Source organism: Zootoca vivipara, chromosome 1 (genome assembly GCF_965207765.1).
Source record: "Zootoca vivipara chromosome 1, rZooViv2.hap1.1, whole genome shotgun sequence".
Lineage (NCBI taxonomy): Eukaryota > Metazoa > Chordata > Lepidosauria > Squamata > Lacertidae > Zootoca > Zootoca vivipara.
Genome location: NC_142582.1, coordinates 95578204 through 95604807, shown reverse-complemented (window position 1 = coordinate 95604807; position 26604 = coordinate 95578204). Strand labels below are relative to the sequence as shown.

The 26604-nt window shown below is 41.0% G+C and overlaps 1 protein-coding gene across 4 annotated transcripts; it reads left to right on the top strand.

Moving 5' to 3' along the window:
* The first annotated feature begins 3504 nt into the window (after positions 1 to 3504).
* ARHGAP11A (Rho GTPase activating protein 11A) lies at positions 3505 to 24851 on the top strand. Of its 4 annotated transcripts, XM_035110645.3 has the most exons (12): positions 3505 to 4019; positions 7113 to 7183; positions 7828 to 7924; positions 8187 to 8440; positions 9723 to 9883; positions 10121 to 10267; positions 16829 to 16903; positions 17570 to 17737; positions 18224 to 18359; positions 18983 to 19088; positions 20001 to 20148; positions 22349 to 24851. In XM_035110645.3, the coding sequence occupies exons 1-12, from the start codon at positions 3882 to 3884 to the stop codon at positions 23839 to 23841; spliced, it is 2994 nt and encodes a 997-aa protein (XP_034966536.3). In that variant the 5' UTR covers positions 3505 to 3881; the 3' UTR covers positions 23842 to 24851. The 4 variants fall into 4 exon arrangements, with proteins under 4 accessions (XP_034966536.3, XP_034966545.3, XP_088527245.1 ...); XM_035110654.3 differs by lacking the exon at positions 16829 to 16903 and having other exon boundaries at positions 3568 to 4019; XM_088671115.1 differs by lacking the exons at positions 3505 to 4019; positions 7113 to 7183 and adding an exon at positions 7575 to 7634.
* Positions 24852 to 26604: the final 1753 nt, after the last annotated feature.

Genomic DNA, 26604 nt, shown 5'->3' with positions numbered 1-26604 from the left:
AGTAAATACACACTACAGTAAAAATTATATTTAAAAAAATATAAAAATTGCCCAGTAGTACCTTAGAGACCAACTACGTTTGTTCTTGGTATAAGCTTTCATGTGCATAATAATAATAATAATAATAATAATAATAATAATAATAATATATTATTTATATCCCGCCCATCTGGCCGGGTTCCCCCAGCCACTCCGGGCGGCTTCCAACAAAACAAATTCTAAAATACAGAAATCCATCAAACATTAAAATACAGAAATCCATCAAACATTAAAAGCTTCCCTAAACAGGGCTGCCTTGAGATGCCTTCTAAAGGTCTGGTAATTGTTGTTCTCTTTGACCTCTAGTGGGAGGGCATTCCACAGGGTGGGTGCCACTACCGAGAAGGCCCTCTGCCTGGTTCCCTGTAACTTGGCTTCTCGTAGCGAGGGAACCGCCAGAAGGCCCTCGGAGCTGGACCTCAGTGTCCGGGCAGAACGATGGGGGTGGAGACGCTCCTTCAGGTATACCGGACTGAGGCCTGAAGAAGTGTGCATGCTAGACATTTTTTAAAATTTTATTTTTAATATCTCGACTGCATCAGACCAACACGGCTACCTACCTGAATCTAACTACAGTAAGGCTGTGACGACCCTTTACAGATGAGTATTTCAGTGTACTGTACTTTGAGGCAGAAAACTGTAATTTATCAGGCAAAATAGGTTATGAAACAAGACCAACGTTGCCCATAAAGGGAAAGAGAGTTTCGATATTTCAGACCAGAGCTCCCCCTTGTGTTATATAGGCCACTTTACAATAAACAGATTGAGGGCACTAGGAGAAGGGGACGACAGAGGATGAGATGGTTGGATAGTGTTCTCGAAGCTACAAACATGAGTTTGACCAAACTGCGGGAGGCAGTGGAAGACAGGAGTGCCTGGCCTGCTATGGTCCATGGGGTCACGAAGAGTCGGACACGACTAAACGACTAAACAACAACAACAACAATAAACAGAAACATATTGACCATGGTATAGCATGCGAAGCTGTTCGGCTCTTTTAGAACCATCAAGGCAGGTCTAAAAACCATTCATCCCCTGTTTCTGTCCCACATGACATAGTGGTGTAATGTATGACTCGTTTCTGGCCACCTACACAGGCATGTTTCCCATTTGGGAGTACAATCCTATGTGTGTTTACTATGCCTGTGTCCTATGGGACTGGCTCCCTATCCCTAATAACGGGAGCCTTAAATCAAATGGTCAGTTCAATTTCCATTCTGCTTGTTATGTTTATACATACCCGCGGTGCAAATTGAAATAAAATTTGGAGGGGCAGGTAAGCCCCGTCTTGCTTAATCACAAGTTGTGGCACACATGCACCATTTGAATGGCAATGCCCATCAACTTTTGAGAGGCCTCAGACTCCTCAAATATATTTTTTTGGGGGGGGGGGACAAAGGGACCTCGGCCCCTAGGAGTTTGCTCCTAGGACAGTCATTTGCTCCTTTAACTGTATTTATTAATCTGGATCTGAATGGTTGTGCTGGCAATCACACGTCCTACCATGGTGGTTCCAGGCTGAGACTAATTACTTCCTTGGTGACAAGTAATAGCCTTATGCAGAGCAGATGCTAACATGACTTTTGCCCTGCTTGCAACAAGCCCAGATTCGAGACATACAAAGCACAAGCTTTTTTTTTAATGGCCTAAATATAAAATAAAAATTCTGTGTTAAGCTTCATTCTTGAGTAGTGGGGTGATATACAGTGTTCCATGTTAGGAAATCTCCTGCAGTTCAGTGAAAGTGCACCAAAAGCATGTTTTGGTTGGCGTTGTGCAAGACAAGGAAAATTCGCTCCCTTCTATCCTACGTGAGCAAGATTACTTGAGCCAACCGAATGCCACTGAACGCCACTTCCTATCGGCCACCGTACTCTTCTTCCCCTAGAGATAGGAATATGTAGAGTAACAAGCATATTTGAAAAACAAACAAACGAAGGGACTAGGAATACAACTGTTGAAATCAATGGACTAAACTTTGTCCTAACTAAACTTATTTTAATCGGTCTACTTTGCGTATGGCTTAGTGCATGGGTAGGCAAACTAAGGCTTGGGGTCGGATCTGGCCCATTCGCTTTCTAAATCTGGCCTGCGGATGGTCCGAGAATCAACCTGCTTTTCCATAAGTGGAATGTGTGCTTTTATTTAAAATTAATCTCTAGGTTATTTGTGGGGCATAGGAATTCGTTCATTATTTTTCCCCAAAATATAGTCCGCCCCCGCCACAAGGTCTGAAGGACAGTGGACCGGCCCCATGCTGAAAAAGTTTGCTGACCCACCCAAATAGCTTTGTGTCACCTTGTTTGAGAGTGCGGATTGTGAACCATGAGGATGGGGAAATAAAATGAATAGAAGTCCAGAAAGTAATAATTATGCAATTCACTATGTTCATTCTGATGTTGAACTTTCTCGATAACATATATATCCTTGCCTTGGTAACAATCTTGTTTGTGTTGTTTTTTAATTACGTTATTTAGTTGCAAACTGCTTTGAAAGGATGTCTATTCTGAAAGGTGGGATATCAATGATTGTAGCAACAATTAGCACGTGGTATGATAAAAATCCTTTGCCGAAATTCAGTTCAAAGGATAGCACTGAGTCTCCTGACATCTTTTAAATCAGTGGTTCAATGTTGAGGTCTCCCTTTGAAGTTCCTTTGACTTTGAGGTCATTTACAATTTCAACCTGTTACGATTTTGGGGTGGGATTCAATCACATACCAGCAAATTCAGGTTGCACAGTTAAAGTTGATTTAAGACTCCTGCATAACAAACTTGGTTCATTTTTTAAAAAATGTCCCAAAATCAATGTTTTAATATAATGAAAGCTGTGCGTGAAAAGAACATGAACATTTGCCCTTGCTGCTTCTTTGTAGTTTGGGAGCTGGGAGGAAGGCATGATGACACAATGTTACTAAATCACAGCTATCATTATGCAGTCTGGTGTTACTTTATTGATTATGCAAATAATGAGGCACATGGTAGAACAGTACCCCTAGTTTACAGCACAGTTTGGCGTGCATGAAGTTTATATTTTAGTTTATTTTCCCCTTCTCCCCTCCCTCCCCCTTCCTATAAATTCTGTTATTGATCCAAAATAAGCAATACACATAACTACTATACATAATTTCTTATCTGTGATCATTTTGGTATATACACTTGGATACAACTTTGTTATTACATTCAGAAAAGTTTATTTGAGTGTTTATTGCTTTATTTTTATTTTTATGTATTTGTTGTGTGTCATGTGCCCTAAAGTAAACAAAGATACATACTCAATTCAACCATGTTAAACAGTTGAAAGATGAAAATGAATAAAAACTTCGTTACAAAATAATAATAATCATAGCTTTAATAATAGTTCTGCTTTCCCCCCGTTATCTCCCGTTGCCTCTAACGATGTGGGGAAATGGTCTATAACAGGCTTCCAAATCAAAGACTAGTCAGTCTTCACGTTCTTGTGTCTATGTTTGTTTTATTTTTGAAGTGCGAGGACCCTTTAGCTTAACACGCGAACCGCCTGAATTTCACGAATCCTGAATGGGAAAACTTCGGAAAGAGAAGGCGACGCTCGAAAGTGACACGTTGCTACTCCCCCCCCTTCCCACCGCAACCGCCAATATTCTAGTCGCCGTGGCCTCGAGCGAAGGCTGCCCAGCAACCATTCCGGGCCTTTGCCGAGGCACGTCCCTTCGGCGCCAGCCGTTAGGGGCCTTGTGATTTCGAACAGAGAAATGAGCCAATCGGAGAGGAGGAGGGGCAGAGAGGCGCTCAGTTTGAGGTGAGACGCGGCCGACGGAGGCCACGGCTAAGAGCAACGGAACAGCAGCGGCGACGACTGGGATGGAGGCCTTGGAAAGCCGCGGAAGAGGGTTGGCGAAGCTGGCGGTGCAGCAGCAGCTCCGAGCCGCCTATGGGATCAAGGTGAAGAACCGACCGTCGAAAGGGAAGCCCTTGCCCGCCACCGCCGGGGAGGGAAAGGTGAGTGGAGTCGGGGGGAAGGGGGCGAGGCGGGGCGGGGCAGCAGAGGCAGAGAAGGGCGCCGCCGTCACGCCAACCGGGGAGCAGGGAAGCCCAGGGCGACTCGGGGCCCTTCGCAGCTTTTCCGCTGCTCGGCGGCGGCCGCGGGGTGTGTGTGTGTGACCAGGTAGCTGACCCTTGTGCCACCACGTCCACCCTTCCGATAATAATAATAATAATAATAATAATAATACCTGTAATAATAAATTACTTATACTCCGCCCGTCCAGCTACTCTAGGTAAAGGTGCGCTAAAGTAAATCAAAAACAAAAGCGCTGGGTTGAGAAAGCGCTTTTAGAAGGCGACCCTCTTGACTTTTGGGGGACGCCTTCTTAAAAAAGGTTGATTTGCTGTGCAGACTTCTAGCTCCTTACTCAGGCTGCCTGTCCTTTGAATAAGGAGAAACTAACCAGTCCTTTCAGCCTCATCTTTTTGAAAACGTAGGAAGCTACAGTATTGCATACGGACTTATTGGACTCCCTAGTTCAGTACAGTATTGACTCTTGAGTTTAGGATCCAAGATCTGTATTTAAGCCCAAACGGGTATTTGTCGGGAGGGACTTTATTTTATTTTTTTAAAACCATGTATCTTCGCAACTCTGGTTGAGATTACTGTAGGTCAGGCTGCAGCCCGATGGTGAGACAGTACCACCCGTTGAGATCAAACGTCTGACTGACGGGCTCTTGATTTCCCGGCAGGAATTTTTCTCAGCCCTTCCTGGAGGTGCCAGGGACTTGCTGTGGCCGTATTAAAAATGATGGGTTGCATGAGATGTGCGGTCAGATCCTATGTATTTTTACTCAAATGTAAAGCCAGCTGTGTTCAATAGGTTCCGTTCTGAAATATGTCCCGTTAAATCCTGTGGGAGTTGCTTTTGAGTAGCCATGCTTTGGATTGTGCTGCAAGGTGTGCTTTCTTTATTTTCTTGCATAGGCCAAGGGAGATAATGTTCCCTTCTCCCTTCAGAAATAGCAAACCTTAGAAATAGATTGGAGTGAGAATGTGTTGAATCAGTGAGGATTCTTGCAGGCACAATAGTGGGCTTCTGTCATCCTCTGAGTGAGAAGAAATTGCAGTTCAGCAAGGCAACAAAAGGCCTCTGTAACATAAAAAGTAGTGTTTTTACTCCCAGTGGCTATGTATGTGTTGAGCGCTTCCTTCACTTTCTTTTTTAGGAAGCAGTAAGACTAGATGTTGTGGCTTTATTCTTCTTGTACATAAACACTTATGATAACTACACAAGAGCCCATTTCATCAGACTTATCATATATGAAGTGTTATTCAGAGTTCGTAGGTATATGCGCATACATGTGTGCATGGGAGCATGGGATTAGCTGTGAGGCCACAGGGCAATTATTTAAAAATACAGAGTAAGAGTTGAATTAAAACTTAAATGTATGCAACTGATTGTAGTGACCATTCACAAAAGATGGATGTGTACTCATATCAGGATAACTGTTAAAATCAATACTGCTTTGTATTGATTTAAACCGCCCTGTGATCTTCAGATGAAGGGCAGTATACAAATTTAATAAATAATTTGTGAATGGTCACTGTAATTAGTTATATACATTTATACTTAAATGCAGTTATCACTGTATTTCTTGCAACACAGTTACCTTGATCTTATTATGCAGCCATCAAAACTACTTTTGAGTGGCCACCTTAATTAGTTTACACAACTTTCAGCTTTAATGTAATTATCACTGTAATTTTCATTGAGCTCTGATCTCATAGATTTCACCCCCCTTCTCCGCTCCCATTTCCTACCAACCCAGGATAAAATCCTTTCATCTGATGAAATAAGCTCAAGCCTGTGATAAGTTATTATGTATTAAAATGGTTAGTTTTTAAGGTGCCACAGGATTCATGATGTGTTTGCTGCAATATAGCTACAGTACTCCTATGGTGTCATAAGGATGTGCCTTTAGGATCCCCATGAACACATAGACACAAGGTTTTCGTTCAGCTCTGAAGTTAGAGTATAGAGTAAAAAACTGTCTTGGAAATATTTTTTCCCTATTTTCTGCTATTGTGTATACTGTACTTCTCTCTTTAATAAATCATCCCATCCCACTCCCTGCAGTGCAGCCCTCATCATTAAAAGAGCAACTTAAATTATTTGAAAGACACTCAGGTTGAGGCCAGTCTAGATGGCTCATGTTACAAAAATGCAAGAATTTCAACTTCCATGACAAAATAGAGCTTGCAAAGGGGTCCCTGTTATGCTTCATTTTAAGGGAAAGATAAAAATTTGTGTTCTGGGGCAAAGGTAAATGAGCATGCAGTTAAATTTGCTTGAATGAGTAACTAAGAATGCATATATATATAAGGATCAGTTATTGTGTGATTAGATACAGTCATACCTCGGTTTAAGTACGCTTCGGTTTGAGTACTTTCAGTTTACGTACTCCGCGGACCCGACTGGAACGGATTAATCCACTTTCCATTACTTTCAATGGGAAAGTTCGCTTCAGGTTAAGTTAAGTACTTAAGTATGCTTCAGGTTAAGTACAGACTTCTGGAACCAATTGTGTACTTAAACCGAGGTACCACTGTACTATCTGTGGTCCAGTCTTAGGCCGAAAAACGAGTACTGTAGTTCTTTCATCCGATGAAACAAGCTGTAAGATACAAAGTAAGATACAGTACTAAATCAGCATTCAGTGAACCACTATAGAAGGCATACCTTCTGGAATTTCTTTTCTCTTGATTTTCCACTTTTAAGTATTAAATTATGTAAATCACTATCATAGGATAGAATGGAAGCAATGATTTGTGTTTACAGTTCTGCACAATAATTTCAGAAATGTTTACATCACAAAAAGCTCTTTTAGACAGGTCTGTTGACATTAGCGAATCCCTTTGCATCCAGTCAAGAGTAAGTGCAAATTAATTATGTTGATGCAAGTGCTGTGCATGCACTTCAAAAGATATTAAGACAAGATTAAAAGGGCATTTAATTCATAAGAATCAGTAGTTCTAGTGTCCTTTTTGCTTTACCTCTGTGTTCTCCTACTTGTTGAAAAAAGTTGTTTTGTTTTCTTTTTTAGGGCAAAATATTTGGATTAGCTCTTCATGAATTACCTCATCAAGATGTGCCTGAATATGGCCATATACCTTGGTAAGCAAAACCTATAATATAGCAGACATAAGGCATTATTAGGTCTTCATGTAGTTTATTCTGGTAGAAACATAAAAGTAAACCTGGGGAGAGAATAATTCATGCTATCAACTCCTGAAATTTGTTTCTGTCCCACACCCCACCCCACAAATGGTTGGTGCCAAGGAAGGAAAGTTCTTCATATTGATGAGGGGAAAGGAAATTGCAACATTCCCATGATCACAGCAGCAGGCATACAATGACCTTTTGTCCTGATAGAAGGGAGAACGTACGCTTTTCTAGTAGAGCATTGTGAAACTGCTGTTTGAAATTGTGTAACTGGAGGTGGTGAAAAGCAATTGCAATAGATAACACTTGGGGAGAAAAACTATTTCATTTACAAGCTATTGGTGAGGAGCACAAGGAAGATGCAGGACAGCTGAACTGATTAAATCTTGAACTGCCCTAAGGAGTTGAGTGGATAGGGATTTCAAGTCTTCATTTGATTATACATGCCATCCACAATATTATGGAGAAAATGATGGCTCATTAACAATGTTACTTTCTGATATATATCAGTATGGACATAATTTAATATTTCTTTGTTTGCAGAGATTGAATTCTTAATGCCAAACACACTGATTCTTTTTCGTTTTTTCCTTTAGCTTCTTAGTTGAGGCATGTAAATATTTAGAGGAACACATTGGCACTGAAGGGCTCTTCAGAATATCTGGATCAGTTGTTCGTATAAAAGCATTAAAGGTACAGTACAACTGTCTTTCTCAGTCTGTCTTTCTAAGTAAAGTGCCTAACAATACTAGCTATGCATTGTACAAAATTAAAAATAAGGCAGGTTCTGCCTACACTTCCATAACCACTTAAAGTAAATGGTTAACACTATCTGGGCTGATATGCCTTCAAATATCTCAACATTTCTTTCAAATGCCTGTAGGGACTTCCATCCAGTTATGTGCTTTTTCACTATGGCAATGTCAGTTTTAAAAATTATTTATTTTATATTTAGGGTAAACTGGATCAAGGTGAAAACTGCCTGTCAACTGCTCAGCCCTGTGATGTTGCAGGGCTTCTAAAGCAGTTTTTCAGAGAACTGCCTGAACCCATTCTCCCAAGTGACCTGCAAGAAGCTCTCATCAAAGCCCAACAATTGGGCAGCAAGGAGAAGAATTCTGCCACACTGCTGCTTTCCTGTCTTATGAATGACAGAACAATCAATATACTCAGATATTTTTTCATGTTTCTCCAAAAAGTGTCTTTAAGGTAAGTTGTGCTTACTGTTGAGCCTCTTTGCTTGGAATAGCACTAAAATGTTTCACATCATAGGAGTGCAGTTTTTGCTGCTTGCCTTTAATTTAGTAGGATTTCTTTTCTTGTCCCTGAACAGGCAGCTAGAAACACACGTGTGTGTGTGTGTGTGTGTGTGTGTGTGTGTGTATGTGTATGTGCAGGCGTGTGTGTGCTATTTTTAAAGAATAAAAACAAATCTCAGGGAGTCTTCCACAATCAAAAATAAATATGCAGATATATGAAGCAGTATAATCTCCACCCCAATCTTCTGTTCCTATGCCAATGATTCCCATGTAGAGGAGTTCCTTCCTAATATCCACCCAGTTTCTTAAACAACTACACTAATTTAAGGCTAAACATTCACTTGGCCTTTTGGTCATAACCTGTAGTTTAGAAAGGAAAGACATAGCAAATATAAAAGTACTAACTTAAAGCACACTCATACATGCAGTACTACCAAAAAATAAAGTGAGGAATAAAAAACTGCACTGAAATTATTAGAAGAAATGTTAGCAGATGGAAATATCCCCCCCAAAAAACTTGATCTTTCTATAAAACTTCTGCATCCTGTATGCTTTGAAATACTTATTTTTATTTCATTTCTCTTGAGTGCTCACAGAGCTTAGGTGTCTTGTCTATGGAGGTTGCCCACCAAATAATATCTAATGTTAACCAAATAAACCTTGCTTTGTCCCCCTGATCAATGCAGGAACCAGCTCTTGAGTTAAGTAACAATTGCTAAATGGCTGTATCACTCCATCAGAACAGTATACTCAAATGCCCACCCATTTCTATTCCCTTGGTCATGCTGCTTACTCTGAATTTCCCTGCACGTCTCTTCCTCCTTACCCCAGTACTTCCCCAAACCCAATAGGGCATGTTGAAAATACTCCCTTCTTAATCCCGTGCCAATATGAGATAATTAACAGCAATAGTTAAATTTAGGAAAGCATGGTGGTGTAGGTTCCAAAGTAGCTCCCACATGACTTGAAGTGCTTTTTTACTTTTTTTTCTCTCCTTGCCTAAGATGGCTACAAGCTTGAGGAATCAGAATCTTTTGCTGCTTAGGATAAGCTAGTTGCAGAAGGTCTAGAAAATAGCTGTATTAACGAGCCAATGCTCAAGAGCTCTTCAAGTGCAGTGCTGACTGGCAGTTTGTCCAGGGGAAGTAATAATTGCATGCAGCCTTAAAATCAGAAATTGTATACTAGTATGAAACTTCTGGTGCCATTCTCTTTTTGGTTTTCTTTTCCAGATCCGCTGAGAACAAAATGAGCAGTAGCAACCTGGCAGTTATCTTTGTTCCAAACCTCTTGCAATCAAATGAAGCTGACAAGATGTCGGCTCATACAGAGAGAAAGCTTCGTTTGCAGGCGGCAGTTCTGCAGACACTTATTGATCATGCAGAAGAAATAGGTAAGGTGATAATTTTTTTGTGACATAGAAATTTTTAGCAGTTGTGATATTCCTTGCACGGGCAGCTCCTGGGTTGGGTGCATCTGAAAGATGCGCAATTGCGAACATGCGTACGGCACTGGACCCAGAAGTAGCCCCCCCCCAAGTCATAAAGACATCATGAAAAGGGGCAGGGGTGGAGCGGGCTTTTGGAATGGAATCCCGCATAACATACATAACAATTGTTCCCTAATTCAGGACATGTACCAAAGTTCATCTTGGAAAAGATACCTACTATGCTTGGCATTGATGATCCTGTCTCCACTCCTTTGCGGCAAGAATATGAAGAAAGTGAAGGTGAAACTCCAGGTGAACCTACAAGGAGGAGGAGGAGGAGCATGGGAGGTGAGTGTGCTTCTCCTTGCACTTACCTGTAACAAGGGGAAAGTAGCTATACGAGAACCTTCAAATTGCTAAACTAAAGGGGAAAGTACACTTACATTTAATGTTAATGATAGGAATGCTTAATTTCAATGAGCCATGTATGCGGAATATATTTTGATTCTGGGAGCAGGTTGCTTAACAATTGATCAATAGATATATATTTAGACCACACACCTATAAATCAATATGTGTACTTCTTTGGTGTTTTTGTCCAAAAGTGGTTCCTAGTCTACCTTATGAGCAATTTGAATTAGAAGGAAATTGTTGTGCAGGAATAGAGCATTTAAATTGTCATTGGCCAATAAGTAGCATGCTGTTTTTTGTCTTGTGCTTAAGGAGCACACTTTTGCATCTATTTAACAGTATGTTTTGTACACTCATATTTATGTGTCCTCTATCAGGTGGCAAGGGAAATTTGATTATTTGGCCATAGATCATAGAAAAGCTAGCTGCTCTTGAAACCTTAACTATGTTGCCCTTAGTGACCTAACATACTTGAGATTGCAATCTGCATACGTAACAGATTGCAGATTTATCAGTGAACATGGCAAATATGATGTAAGATTTTCACTATTTCTTATTTTACATATATACGGGCAAACCTTTAGCACTAGTGAGCAGTTGCACTATCAGTAGTGCTATTTCCATATCTGAGTTTTAGATATAAGCTGATGTGATGTTGATCTTTAGCATGATTGCTTACTATGGCCTGATTCACACAATGCTAAGCTAAACTGTGGGATACTGTGAAGAAACAAGAATAAAGGTTCTTGGATCAAAGATCATGACTAGCTGCTGTAACTAAGCATGGCTTAGCTTAGCATAACCTCTGTACCCAGGCTTGTGGTTGTCTCACTCCAAACAAACCATGAGCTGCAGCCAAGGTTTGTTTTTGGTTTACCATTTGTGGCTAATCTTAGGAAGACAATCCCAGGTTTGGAAGTAACAGGGAATGGCTTAGCCTTGGATAGTGTGGTGGCAGCAGCCAGGGTGGAGCACAGGAGTCATGATTTTTGCTCCAGTAACCTGCTTGTTTGCACTAAGGACTAAGCCATAGATTGGATTATTATTATTAGTAGTATTAATATTATTTGAATATTTATTTATTTATTTATTGCCCACCACATGGTCCTAGGGCAGGTCTCAGCAAATTTAAAGATAAAATATTAAAAACTATTTAAAACAATTGCATGCAAATTATGTACAAACTGGACCTGTGTTTTGGGTTTGTGAATTTTTTAATATTTGCTTTTTCCCTATGTTCGTTCTGTTTATTATTTTTGAAAAGTATTAACTCTGCGAATAAAATTCTATGTCTCATTTTGCTGGGATCTCAAATTGTTATGGAAGGCTTATTTAACAGTTTGGTCATTTTAACCCATTTCTTTGCAGGGAGCTTACTTTTCGGCCTTGCTGGGCAGATTAAAGGGAGGGAATCCAAGTAGAAGAAAATTATCCTGGATCTTTCAGCTAACCTTCAGGGAAAAAAACTTTTAAAAAGTTTGTTGAAGGGTAGCAGGGCCTAACAACATTGTGCTTCTTAGTTTGGCATGGGCAGCATACAACCCACAGAGTGGAACTCTCATTTGTCCAAGGCAGGTTCATGTAGCTAGGCTGCTTTATTTCTCCTCTGCTTCTGTTTTCGTCCCTGCTTTTGTCCAAAGCAGAGTTCCTCCTCTACGTTAGAGCTCAGGCCTATGTACTTTTCATTAATCCTCCTTCCTCTCCCATCCCCCAGTTCTGCACTAAATTTCACCCTGCAGTGTGTACTTCTCCCTTACGTAGCTGAGGGAAAATGCTTTCCCTTACTGCAACCTTCACCTCCTGCTTGGGCCTGTGGCAACCACTCAAGAAACTCCTATACAATGGTACTTTGGTTCTCAAACTTAATCTGTTCCGGGAGTCCGTTCGACTCCGGAAACCAATCGAAAACCAAGGCACGGCTTCCAGTTGGCTGAAGGAGCTTTCTGCACTCAATCGGAAGCCATGTTGGACATCCAAAAAATGTTCACAAACCGGATCACTCACAAAAAATGTTCACAAGCCGTTCGACTACCAAGGTACCACTGTACCTTCAAAAAAGGACAGTTTATCAATTTAAAAGTTCTCCTTTTTTTTCCTTAGAAAAAGAATTCATGCAAAGTTTCAAAGATTCTCTCATAGCTGATATTATTAAGGAGTTTAGTTCTTAGTGTCCAGCCTTCCTACAAGTGTTCAAGCTGCTTTTCCTCTTCATCTGATTTTCTTCACATCTCAGTCCATCACTATTCCAAGGAAGGAGAAGTTGTCAGTGCTGACCCTAAATCTAGTCAAGCTAAAGTTTCACATGAGCATTTCTGAACACCAGTCTCCTGATCCACATACCACATCCAAAAGGAAAAATCTATCCAACCTCCCCTGCTATATGGGTCAAAACCCAAAATATTACCTCATCCAGGATATCTCCTGCCACCATCTCTTCAGAGAGAAAAGAGGGACAGTGAAGTGACATGTCTGATACAGAGGACTATTGGAGCTGTAAGATGGCTTAATGATTTTGATTACAGTATTTACTTTATTGACAACAATGGTTTCTGCCTTAGGTTTGCATTCTTTTGAGCAGGATCCAGCACATGGCACTTCCAAAGAAGTATCTCTTCTGCCAGCAACAACATTTCCTTGGAGGATTCCCCCTGTACCGTGTTTCTCATATTTTAAGTCATCCCTACAAAATAAGCCATGGCAGGATTTTCCTGAGTTGAAGAAATATAAGACATACCCCAAAAATAAGGCGTGGTGGTGGGAGCAGGTCTGGATGGCGCCATGGAAGAGGAAGATGCCTGTCAGCGCCCGGAACCGGATGCTGCTGCCCCTCCAAAATGCCCAGCAGCATGCACCGCGCCAAGCGCTGACCCGGCGGTGGGACTGGCAAGAGCCACAGCGCTTGGCGTCGCTCCAAGCCCCGACCCGTCGGTGGGACTGGCAAGAGCCGCAGCGTGTGCTGCTCCAACCCGGCGGCGGGATGCAGTAACAACAACAAAAAACACCCGGCCGAGCCTTCATTGCCCGCCACGGCTGCCGCTCGCTGGTCCCTCCCGGAGCGCCTTTGCGAAGAGACTGCCCCACCGGAGCTTTGAACTGCTGCGCGTGGAGGCAGCAGCGGCGGTGAGTCGCTGGGAGCTCGGCGCCAAGCAGGAGCGAGTGAAAAAAGCCCCGAGCTTGAGCGCGCCGCGGCGTCAGGGCTTGGAGCAGCGCGTGCTGCGGGTCTTGCCGGTCCCGCCGCCGGGTTGGCGCTTGCGCTGCTCCAAGCCCCGACCCGGCGGCGGGACACAGCAAGAGCCGCAGCGCGCGCTGCTCCGAGCCCCGACCCGGCGGCAGGACACAGCAGCGTGCCCTGCTGAAGCGCCGACAACGCGCCCAGCAGCGCAGCAGCAGCAGCCAGTTCCGGGCGCCGAGCCATGACAGGAAGAGGAGGTACCATACTGTAATTTTTTTAAAAAAAATAAGACACCCCCCGAGTACAAATAATTGTCTTGAGTACAAATAATTATAAGACGTGTCTTATAATATGAGAAACACGGTAGGTTTTAGATACTTGAGTCAAAGTTGACCATACATTTAGGCAGCAATAAATTTAACAGTGCACACAATTACAGCATGGATAGCCTAACATTCCCTTCAGATGCTCTTGGGCTGCAAATCTCATCAGCTTCAGCCAGTATGACAAGTGGCCAGGAATGATGGGAGTTAGCATCCAGCAACATCTGGAGGGCACCACATTGACCACCTGTACATTAGAGCAACAAGCCCCATAATAGCCCTGCTGTCAGGGTTGGAATGGAATTGTGATGTCCCCTTCCAGGAAGGGGGGAAAAGATTTGATTTGACCTTAAAGAGGGTTATGAGGCCATGGCTTTTCCCATAAGGACAGCTTCCATCCTCATAGCAAGAGCCAGCCATTTGTAGTTCAAGCACTTAACTGCAGTTCCAGACTTTGGCTAGATAAGCTGCACCGGGACCACTCCACAATTATCTAGATTGATGCCACAATGGATGTGTTAATTTTTCACCAGAGCCATTGTGGTTGGTGTTGTAACTAGAATGTCAACATGGCTAAAACACTGGAATGTAGTCCCCTTTAAAGAAGCTGGCCTCCTTGGAGAGGAAGCACTGATGGAGGCTTTAGCAGAGACACAAGGATGTACTGTCTGTTTCCAGAAGAAGGCAGGCTGCAATCAAAGAGACAGTCCTCTTTCTTTTGTCAAGACTTCAGGAGCAGCAAACCTTTTTGGCACTGTCATTCCTCAGGAACCAGAACTTCACAACTTAAACCAAGCCAGACAAACATCATTCTGACATCCAGATCCCAGTGGGGAGTGGCTCCATTCTCCATTTTGTAATGCACAATACATGATAGAACTTGTTTGACTGTCTTGGGACAGGGTCTGCTCATCGCCAACCTCCATGTCCATTCAGAAACGCCGAATGATAAAAGCAGGCATCACCCACTTATTGGAGAAAGAGGCAAAGGAACTTGTTACCCCAGAAAAGAGATTCTAATCTTTGTGCTTCCTACTGAGCCTCAAGTACCTGACTTCATCAGGTTAGCTTCCACCCCCAGGGCCATGCAGGACCGCTGGAACATTTGTAGAAATATGTTTTTTCTCAAATTTCCTCAATAGCTATCTTTAACCATCCCGTAGGATAAATCATCTGTGGTGATCACCTGTATGTTCTGGGATCTTTTATCCTTCTCACCAGTGAGGATTCTCAAAATCTGGCAAGTGATCTCTCCACTTTGAAGATCCATAGCGAAACGAGCATCAGAATTCTTGCTTTTACCTAACCAGGCATGCAACAAGGTCTTGGACAAAATGGCTTCAAGCAAGAAGCCTAGGTGCTTCTCTTCTTTCAGCACCAAACTTTTGGGTTCATATCCTCATCCAAAGAGATTCGTCAGGGGGGCTTCCTTAATCTGCCTGCCCACCAGTTTCCTTCCTGGCAGTTAAACATGAACTTTTATGCTTTATCTCACCTGCTGTTTGAACCCCTTAATGCAGTTCCATTCTATCTAACCTTGCTCAAAGTCACCTTGATCACCATAAACAAGACTCATTTGAGCCCAGTTCCTAATCGGTTAACAACCCCTGCATTTTCCATACGGCTAGAGTTGTCCTGAGAACTGATCAGTCTTCATCTGAAGGTTGACAACATGTTCCATGTATCCCAAGAGTTAATTTTCCCCTCTTTTGTCCCAATTCTAGTCATTCTCAGGAGCATCCTTGGCATAACCTAGACATTAGGCAGACCCTTGAGTTACTCATTCAAAGAGCAGGGGCCTTTAGATAAGCTTAACAGCTGTTCCTTTTATTCTGTGTCCCTGGTCATAGGAGGGGATGAGAAGTGACCGGCTTCACTGTAGCACACTGAATCAAGGCCCACATAACATTGGCCCATGAATCTCAATGCTTACCCACTCCATTGTACATTACTGATATCTGCAAAGCAGCCACATGGTCATAGGTTTCCATTTTAACGAGCCACTATTAAGATAGTTTTGGAGAACTCTTCTTACATGTATAGACCTAACTACTTCCTGACTAGGCAGCCACCTTTATTTCTGTATGCTCTTTGTCTGTCTATAGCTTTTATATGTCTCTCAAAATGGGTTTCTCCCATGTCACACTGAGAATGGAACATCAGTTTCTTTCCTTGAATATTCCTTCTTGTTTGGCAACGTAGAGATATCCACTGCCACACTCAAGTTGTGGCATTATTTTATTCAAGTACCTGTTTGCTTGCATGCATGAAAACTCCCAATCAAAGTTTGTTTGTGGCAGGCTTTTTCTTTTCCTACTACTATATGGCTGCTGCCCCCACCCACCTACTTTTCATATATATATATATATATATATATATATATATATATATATATATATATACACACACCTAATTTTCTTACGAGATCCCTTCTGCTTGGACATGGTGCCGAACTGGAGGAGAAGCCAGAAGGGGAGGGAGAGGATAATCAAATTGCCTAGTCACAAGTCCCTGCCTTGGCTGAATGAAAGAGATACAGCTTACATAGTCAGTGTCTCCACAGGCAAAAAATGAACCTTCATTGTAAGGAACCCAAATCTCTTAACTGAATACTTTTAAAGGTTCTAGTGAAGTGTTTCTGAATACCATTTTTCATTTCATGGGGCTGGCATAAATGTGCTAACCTAAGAGGTAGGACCTTAGAGTGAAACAAGTACTTATTGCAACAGTTGTATGCATCTTGCATGCATCAGAACTCTGTCAGCACGACTGGGATTCATTGTGCTGAAGCAGTAATTTTTTAAAGGATCAGCTTGGTAACGGCACATAACAATTTTGACAAATTGGGTTTCAGCTTAAACAGAAGTACAGTATAAAAATGGATGCATCATTAAGAAGCTATCCTTTCTCTTTTTTAATAACAAAAATCACTTTATATGTAGAAATTAAGCAGTATAAAATTCCTAGTAAAAGCTTGATTGCTTGGTGTGTCTTCAATTTCAGATATTGTTAGTGGAGCTCTGAATAAACTTAAATCTAACAGAACCCCCTCCACTACTCCACAGAAAGACAGGCATGGTAGGTATAGTGCATTTGCATGGAGCACTTCATACCTTGTCCTCAAGACTTGAGCATTTTATAACAAGACTGTGCTCGCGTACAGTGCTGCAGATTACTATAACAAGTCTGTAATACTGGCTTGCTTGCCCTTGGCCTTGCTGTTGCACTGATTGTAATGGTCTGAGTTTCAGAGTTAGAAACTGGGCTGCTTTTTGCTACTGCATACTGGGGCTTAGGTGCCATTGATATGGTATCCATGAATGCAAATTATTAAAGAATCTCTCTTAACTTGGGTACATTTTCCTTCAGAAACATTGCTTTTCTCCTAAATAAATTTTGCCAATGAGATATCCTTGTCTAACATTGCAAAGAGTGCATGGCTTTAAATGTTTGTCATCTGCAAGGGGAGATGAGACATTCTAGAAGTTATGGAAATAAAATTTGTGGGGTTTTTTTTATTTAAAAAAGGCAGGACTTTACTAACTGCAGGAGGAAGCAAGCAACCACTTAAAATGTTTCCTATCTGTATTTTCTTGTTATTTCACATATAAAAAATGTGAGTGCCAGACCTGCTCTAGCTACTAGTGCAAATTCCAAGTTCCACTGTTTCAACTGTACAGCAGTTTTATCTTGTTGCTGTTTGCCATTTTAAAGCTTTTATTGCATCTGTTGCTTTTTTTACAGTCTTTTCATCAGTGACTCCAGTGATACTTACTCCAAATTTTAAACGTAAAAATCCACCTGATTCCTCTCAAGGTTTCTCTAACAAGAAAAGGCGATCTATCAGGCATAACTTGGTTCTTGAATTGCTACCAAGTAACCTTTTTAGCGTTGGATCAACACCTAGTTCAGGTAAGGTAATGATTATTTAAATATTTTCTCCAGCCTAATCAGTTCAGAATTCTCATGGTACCTCATGGTAACCCGCTTTGCCTTACAAAATTGTAGAGTTACTGCAGTCAAACATGGCTACATAAAGATGACTGTTTTGCATTTATTGTTTATGTTCCTAATTGTACTTGCATTATGAGCCCTCTCATGCATTGGGCTAAGGTGTGGATTGGCGCCCATGGGAGACAAATTAGCTTCCCTAACATATGTATGAAAAGGCATATAAAGGAGAGTGGATGGGTTAAGTCCCAAGAGAGGTGTTCTATCTTCAAGAACTAATTTGAAAACAGTCAGTTAAATACACAATTTCTTGAACAACTTTAATGAGAACTTACAAATTTTCAGTAAAAAATGGAGACCCAGATCATAGGTTTTTAAAAGAGGAAATAATTTTGTAGTTATTTTAACAATAGATCATTTAAACACTTCTCTCTATCCTGTTCACAGCTCATTTTGAAACAAGCCCTGGTGTATCACTTGACGCATCTCAGAGTTCTGTGTCTATCTCAGTCAGTAGTGAAAAGCACCTGCCTAGTGTAGGAAGTCGAAGAAGCAAAAGAATTGCCAGCAAAAAAGTACAAAGGTAAGTTTGTCAGAAAATTGGCATTACAGGAACAGAGAGGGAAATGCTACCTGTGTTTCATGATGTTTAAAGAAGTCTAGAACTCTAAAATTTCTAAATTAAATACAATTTCTAAGTGAAATGAGTTAACTGAATTCTGTGACCTGGTTCTTTTAAAAGTGGAGTTTATATTTTGGCTCCCATCCTCTCGGTGCATCATCAAATGTATTTTCAAATAATTTAATGGGGTAGAACTTTGTACAGTCTTTCACACAGCCTCCCATAATTTAGGTATAAATGGCCTGTTTTATGCTTAAGGGATGGTTACTGTGTTGGAGCCAAACTTAACCTGTAAATGGAAGGACCTTCTATCCACAAAAGGCTTTTATATCAACCACATTATTCACTGGGGTCTCTCAACACCAGAGCAGAATTTTGAAGAGCACAGAGGGAACTTGCAAAAGCTGCTTCCTGCACCCTTTTTTGCCAGTAGCAGTACCCCTTGAGCGAAACTCTACTTGGGATGCTCCCACTAGCAGAAGCAAAGTCTGGATCCAAGCCAAATTATGAACATTATTAGACTTAAAACTAGGGTATTTGAGTTCAAGACAATGTGTACTCAGCTTATTTCTGATTCTTTTCAGGGTTGAGTCTGGAAAAATGGGTTGCTTTTCTCCTAAGGTTAGTCGGAAAGAAATGGTACGCAGGTCATTGCGATTAAAGTTCATTCTGGGAAGGAGCAGCAAAGAGGTACTATTTAACATCTCTTGTTATTGTATTTCACTCTTAAGAGAAGTGGTTACTTTCAGTCTTGCGCAGCTTTCAGTTAATTGTTGCAACTGTAGAGAATTTTTTTAATGTTAACCGATTTTTAAATGCTTTTAAAGTAATCAAATATTTCCATGACCCATAAATTCAGGCTGTTTGTATATGATTTATATTACTATTTTATTGGTTTTATGTTGAGTTTTTGTCTTAATGATATTGTGCAGCACTTTGAGATCTAAAAAATATTAAGTATTTATAAATGATTTTAAGTAAACAAACGGCATTCTTTGTGCAAATATGCATTGGAGCTGAAGCAGAGAGACCTTCTCTCTTAATGACTTGTGATCTTGTTCCAATTGTAACTTCTAGTTTTCAAAAGCCTTTCCCAGGCTACAGTATTTATGTTTTAGGTTGTTTTTAATAAGTGAGTAAGTAAATAAGGGGCTGAAAGGTTAATTCATATGATGGAGAATGTTTGGCAAATGTCACAGAGTCTAAATACTGCATGCTGAAGTGCATGAAGATCTGTACTACTGCCATTTCTCTGTCCCTTGTTCACCCTCTCAGCTAGCTCCCTATAGCTGATCCCTGTTTGTTTTCCTCTTCTACAGCCACTTGGTGTCTATCTCTTGCCATTTGCAGCTTTTTCTGTTGTAGCCAGTTATTCCTATAGACTTTGGATTGTGCTGCTACCATGAATTCCCAATGCACACACTTCTTTTCTCCATTCACATGATAAACAGACAGACTTAACATTGCAAGCTTTTCATTGCATTCCTTGTTTAAATATATAGTACAGTAGCATCTTTTAATTCTGATGCTTTCCTTAAATTGTAAAAGCAGTAAAGCATTTGTGCTGTCTACATAAAATAAACTTTTTTTTATCCTAAAAAGAATACTGCAGTGGAGCATCTGCCTAGCAACAGATCTGAAAATGTTGGCCGTCGACTTGCAAGTCAACAAAATGTTGAAAGTGGAGTGAATTATGGAAAAACAGCTGCGTTTTTAAGTCCATGTGTTGGTGAATCTATAAGAAAAAAAGGTAAATTTGGTTTACTGCTGAAAGTGTCAAATGTTGCTTTCTATATTATAAATAAAATTACCAAGCATACAGCAGAACAAGTATTACTAAATAAGAACGAGCTAGGCTTCTGCAAAGGTAGGTTTTATTGGCTGAAAATTCACTGGTTAACAAACAGGAAATAGAGTAGGAATAAAGACAGTACCCACAATGGAGGGGTGTAAGAACTGGGGTTCTCCCAATAATCTTATGTTGGGACTCGAGCTGGGCACTAAATTGATAAACTGTCAGAAACAAGTTACAGGTAGGTAGCCGTGTTGGTCTGAGTCGAAGCAAAATAAAAAAATTCCTTCAGTAGCACCTTAAAGACCAACTAAGTTTTTATTTTGGTATGAGCTTTCGTGTGCATGCACACTTCGTCAGATACTTGTCAGAAACAAGTATGGCATTCCGATAATGATACCAGTTTCAGACAATTTGAGATATTGCCCAGCCCTAGTTGGGACTGGTGCTTTATAGCTTGTTCACTGCTCAGCCCTGACTTCAAATGATATGAAGTGGCCTAGTTTGCTGATGACACCAATTTCCTTGGAGCAGTAAACTGGTTGGCCTCTCTTATAGGGACTCTTGCTTTCTGATCTTCAAACAGGTAGACACTATTCGGGCTGAATGCTAAGGTCACATTTTTATTGGCTGTTTGATCTTCAGAGAATGGAGCTCAGAGGAACTAAGCTGATCTTGGGCACACATGTTCTGAAAGAATGCTGAGAGCAGTATTAGTGTGGATCAAGACAGTAGCATGGTTTGCATGTACTTTCTCTTTTCCTAAACAGAAGTTGATAGTAACATCTATAGGGTGAAGTAGGGCAGTCCACAGACCAAAATGAACATAATATTTATGAGCACAAGTGATTATTTTTCTGGAGCATCTAATCTCATATTTGGTATAAAAGAAGTAACCATAACAAATGATATGGTCGTTCTTGGTGCTTAAGTGAATCTTGCTCCCCCTTCCTTCCTGAAACCTGAAATGGCACCAGAGATTGAGGTATTGGTCACCAGTTTACTACCCATTGTTGTGTTCCCAAGGTTAGGAACAACATAAGTGTGGCGTGTCTGTTCCTTCTGCATTTTTTCTTGGAGGTGGTGTCACCCATGATAGTATGGTAGAAAGTTTTACTTCATACAGGCAAACAGGCAAATGTGTTATTCAAGTGTCAGCAGCCTTTAGCTGTGGACACATCTGGAATTTTCTGAGAGTGCTGCGGGTACCACCTCTCTGATTACTTCTCTTCCCACTCCAGACAAAAGAGAAAAACACATCGTCATTATTTTTTGCTTTTCCAATGGATCTGGGTAAAAAGTCAAACCAAATAGAATTGCAGCAGATCTTGAATTTTTATCATTTTACACAAGTCCTGTCCCCAAAATCAATTGTCAAATAAAAGCTTGTGGTGGACTGCACAGAATAATTGCAGATCCAGTTCTTGCCAGCACCACAAGAACATTGATCCAAGGCACAGATTCTCATGACAGTTTTGTGGTCATCCTATGTAACTCTTGCACAAATCATGGAATATATATGCGGACCCAGATATTACCTATTATTTGATGGTGGTTTTGAACAGATCCCTTGTAAAGAGTGTTTTTATGCTATGGCAACACTGGAAAGCAACAGGTTTTCATGCTTCAATCAATTGAGAAAGATACAGGGGTTTTGGTTTTGGTTTTTTAATGGGACGTGGGGAACCGAAGAATAAACAGGAATTTTAAAAGGATGTGTTTTACTCTGTGTGCGCATGCACATCAGCTGTCTCCTGTCACTTCTGACATTGCACTTTTCACCTACTGGCCACACCATTTTCCTTTCCCCAAGTCTCCCAGATTGCTTCCCTTTCCCTACTACCTCAATGATCACTCTGCTTTCTGTTCAGCTGCTGGTCAGATCCTGATTTCAGCCTTGAAAAGCAGGTACAGCTGAAAGAGGAAGCCTCACTTCCGCCTTCAACTCTATGTACTTTTCAAGGGAGAAAAAAGGCAACCACCATTGTACCTCATGATTAAGAGTGCAGTGAGTAGGTGCCAAAGTCCTTAATGGCACTACGCAACAACAAGCATCACATTGGCAATCACAAGTGGTTTTAGTGTAAAATTAATTAGCAAGATTATAACTTTCTGATATACTTACTGTGTGTGTGTGGTTTTTGTTTTGTTTTTTAAGATTCCAAAAACATCAGCAAGTCAGAGGAAAACTTGCAAATTGAAAATCAACATAATGAAACAACCTACCGAATGTCCTGGACTGGCCCCAGTACTGCAGGATCTGAGAAGACTAGCAATAGGGCTGCTGCTTTAATGGCAGAAACCTCTTTTTCTGAGCCTGTTCTTACAGCTAGAATACCACCAATCATTCCTGTTAAGTGTAGACCCACTGATGCAAGTTCTGAACAGGAAAGCAATAAACAACAAACTTCTTTTTGTGAGGATGAAAATAATTTGACTGCAGACACTTTATTGAAAATTAAGAAAGCATTTTCTGAATCGGGAAGCAACCTTCATAATTTATTTGAAACGGAGCCTTCAAAATTAAATTCAACACAAGGTACAGCATGCTTTTCAGAACTCAATCTAGAGGAAGAGCTCTCTAAAGCCCCAGCTCAGAAATTGACAAATGTAGAACAGAAGACTCCATTTGTAGGTTCTGCGAATAAATCAAATGTCTCCGACAAACGTCTGCCAAATATGGATCAAGTCAAAGCTCTAGACAGCTCCCTCTTCCCACACAATAAAGAGACTAATTATCCAGTCCATGGTCGTAGCAAAAGTGATGGATCAATAAAAAAGGAGCACTTGGCCATAATGACATCTTCAGGGATGCATTTAAATAGCACAAACACCCTGAAAAATGAGACATTGGAATCAAATGAAAAAACTGATGAAGAATTTAGATACTGTTATTCAGAAATTAAAGAATGTCGTGAAAAGGGGGAGCTTCTTTCTCAGTTGCCAGAAGATGGCGACAGAAACAATACATGTTATCTACACATGGAAACTTCTGAGAAATCTACGTTTTCCCCTCCAGGAAAGGTTGCTGACCATATACATTGGTTCAACAAACTTTCATTGAATGAGCCATGTTCTGCAACCAAAACCAAATCACCACTTAAGTTTCAACGTACACCCGTCCGTCAGTCAGTACGGAAAATGAATTCCCTCTTGGAGGCTAACAAGCCACCAGTTGCTTCTAGATTAATAAAAGCTGGTGATGACTGTCGTCCTCTTGTTAAATCAGTGAGTTTTGAAACCGCATTGCCATCCTACATGGAAAATACCTCTAGTACATCTACAGCTTCTCTACTTTCTTCTGAATCAACCTGCAAGCAAGAGTCTACCTGCAATCGGTATTCTCTGCCTTCCAAATCCTGCCCACAACTAACCCATCCATTACAGCAAGCCAGCAGGCCTGGTACAACCTGCAAAGAGACACTGACTACCAGTCATCAATCCAAGTCAGTCCTTGAGGACCTAACTAATCACGAAGCACCAAAAACTGTTGTAAAAACGAACACAAATATAAATATTCTGGTTGCTACACCTGACAAATGTGATTTCAGGAGAAAATTGTCAGAAAAGAAGGTTTGCTATAGAGGGTCTCCAAAGAACCCAATAGCCACAGCCAAACTCCTTCCAGTTGTTAAACCTCTTGACTTATAGGTTAAACAACCCAATTCCTGGCATGTTTCCTATAGACTTCATTGGTGTTTGTATTCAGGATTGTAGCCAAAGTCTGTTGTTTATCTTAAACTATCAATCTGCTTCTTTATTTTTTTTAAAAAAAATCTATCATTTTTGTTTTAAATAGTATTCTTTCTTGAATTGAGAGGAAATGTAAGCTGCAACTGAAACTTGAATAAGTTCTGTTGGGTAGTGTTTACCTTGCCTTTTATATTTTGACTGGATTTTAGAGGGGTGGGAAAGCTTGAAAATGCTGCTGGTTACGGTTAATTCAGTTTTCAAAAATTACGAAGAATCTGTTTTTAGTTGATCTTGTAGTGTGAGAAGTTTAAAATTGCATTTGTAAGGAAGTGCATTCCTCACTTGCAAAGTATAACACTGTGTTTGCAAGTCTTGGTTCACAGTCTTGAGTCTCACAATATAGTTAGTTCTTACAACATTTTAAGTGTCTGTAAGGTTTATATCGGGTACTGGTGCTCAGGTAAAAGCAGCTCACAGCTTGTCTACTGATTGGAGGTGCATTTTTTTTGTTGACTCAAACAAATAGCCACCAAATAAAAACATTGGCAAGTTAAGCAACTATGTAACTGTAGGTGGATGCACACAGAGGATGTTAGCACAATTTACGGTAAACATTCCAATGCTGCTGGGTGCACATTATTAACTGCAAATTAATTAACTGCTATGCGCAAAAGAACTTGCAGGTCTTATTTTCTTTTTTTAAAGTAATGTGGTACTGCAAACCGCATGATTCAAAGTAACGAAATATACCTATTATGTCACTGCAATAAAACTGTGTAGAGCCATACTGTTCATTTGCACAGATATTTTGCTCTGTCTGCTGTAATATTGAAACTGTTCAGTTCTGTTTAGAGTACATAAATTATTTAAACTTGAAGTTGATTTTTATTTAGCTTTTCTGTGTAATTTGATTTGTGATTGTGCTAAATTTATTTTTTTCAAAATTAAATACTTATTTTTTTCTTTAATGTGTGTGTGGTTCTTGATTCAGTGGCCCATTCTTAATTTGCTGTGCAAATGTATAATATCAGCTGCTTATTTTCTAGACCACCCAACTTAACTAGGAAAATACCCATTTTTATAATACCCCTTGGATTTTGACTTTATTAATATCATTTTATAAAGTATCTCAATTCTTATATAGTACTGCTTACAACTACAATTAGGTTTGTTCAGTGCATTTTTCTTTTTAAAAATGTTTAGGGGTACTCTCTTTTTGACTCAAGAAAATCACCATTTTAGTTCTGTGAGGGGCAAGGGATATCGAGAAGCCCCTCCCCTCCTGAGTTCCAGCCCAGCCCCGAGGCTGAAAAGAGAGAAAGTTCCAGCTCAAGTGGGGAAACAGGAAGTGGTGTCCAAGGCTCTGGCAGGGTAGAAGAGCCATCGTCCCAGGTGGGACAGGAAGGGGGAAGGAAGGGGGGGAGGCCAGTCCCCCCAACTCCGGAACTTCGCAGAAAGCGTCAGGGGAAGAGGATTGGTCTCCCCAAGTTGTTATGCTGGCGCAAGACGCGCCAAAAGCCACTTGGAGGTTCTGATTCAAGCTGAACAGATGTGTCTTTGTAAATAGCACTGCCATTAGCACTGTAAATACTCAGCACCAATAAAACCATAAAATGCAGAGCTGTGTAGAGTCGTTACTCTGAAGTAGCCTTCTCCAGCCACCGTGACAAGTTCAAATCAGGAAAAATAAATACAGTAAATGGACAAAAGTACAAAGATTCACAAAATGTATAGGGGAATGTGTACTCCTGCATACCCCCAGAAAAAAACTGGGTTTGTTACAGTTTATTAACTATGAAGGGAGGTCCTGCAACTTTCAGCAGCCTAGGTTCCTTCGGAGTCCCAAGTCTGCCTCTTATCAGGAGGAATTTAAATTTAAATAATGTTAGGCCACTTAATTTGCTCCATTATACAAACCTAAAGTTTCCTTTCTCTTCCCTCTGCCCCTTTACAGAGCTGTGGGGTACTGTCACTCACAGGCTCTGTCTGACTTTTCCTCCCAGAAACTAGAATACTGTACTTGCTACTTTTGTGGGCTGGGTATTGGTAAACAAGTCCCAGTGAAATCAATGTGCATGACTACTCAGGCCCATTAATTTCAGTGGGTCTAATCTGGATAGATAAATAGGAACCGCTACAGCGGGAAGGTAAAACGGCGTTTCCGTGTGCTGCTCTGGTTTGCCAGAAGCGGCTTTGTCATGCTGGCCACATGACCTGGAAGCTATACGCCGGCTCCCTCGGCCAATAATGCGAGATGAGCGTGCAACCCCAGAGTCGGTCACGACTGGACCTAATGGTCAGGCGTCCCTTTACCTTTACCTTTAATCTGGATAGAACTTAGTTGGATACAAAGCTCCTCAAGGCCATATATGATAAGATTAACTTTTTAGAACAAATTCAACAGAAGGAAGCTTTCCCATGGGAACTTGGCTACCATGAGCACAGTGGTGCTGGGCTTGGTGGGCTTTTGGCTCAATCCTGCAGGGCTCTTGCGTTGTGGGTTGGAAGTGATCAGTGCGAGTTTTAATCCCAAAACTCTGGAAGAGTTCGGGTAGCCAAGCAAGATTGTCTTCCATGAACACGGTTTTATTAGTCTGTGATTGTGGAGGCCAATTCTGGATCCACACGTCCTTCCACAGTGGGGACATAGGTTTCCAGGCGGGAGTTGATCATGGTGAGGGTTTGCCAAGCGTGCCTTCCTCTTAGCGCGTTTCTCCCTTT

Excerpts from the sequence above, each read along its gene's own strand:
- ARHGAP11A (XM_035110645.3), top strand. The coding sequence starts at position 3,882 with ATGGAGGCCTTGGAAAGCCGCGGAAGAGGGTTGGCGAAGCTGGCGGTG. Across the intron at positions 17,738-18,223 it reads TGGATCAACACCTAGTTCAG|CTCATTTTGAAACAAGCCCT; the intron begins GTAAGGTAATGA and ends TCCTGTTCACAG. Across the intron at positions 19,089-20,000 it reads TGGGAAGGAGCAGCAAAGAG|AATACTGCAGTGGAGCATCT; the intron begins GTACTATTTAAC and ends TATCCTAAAAAG.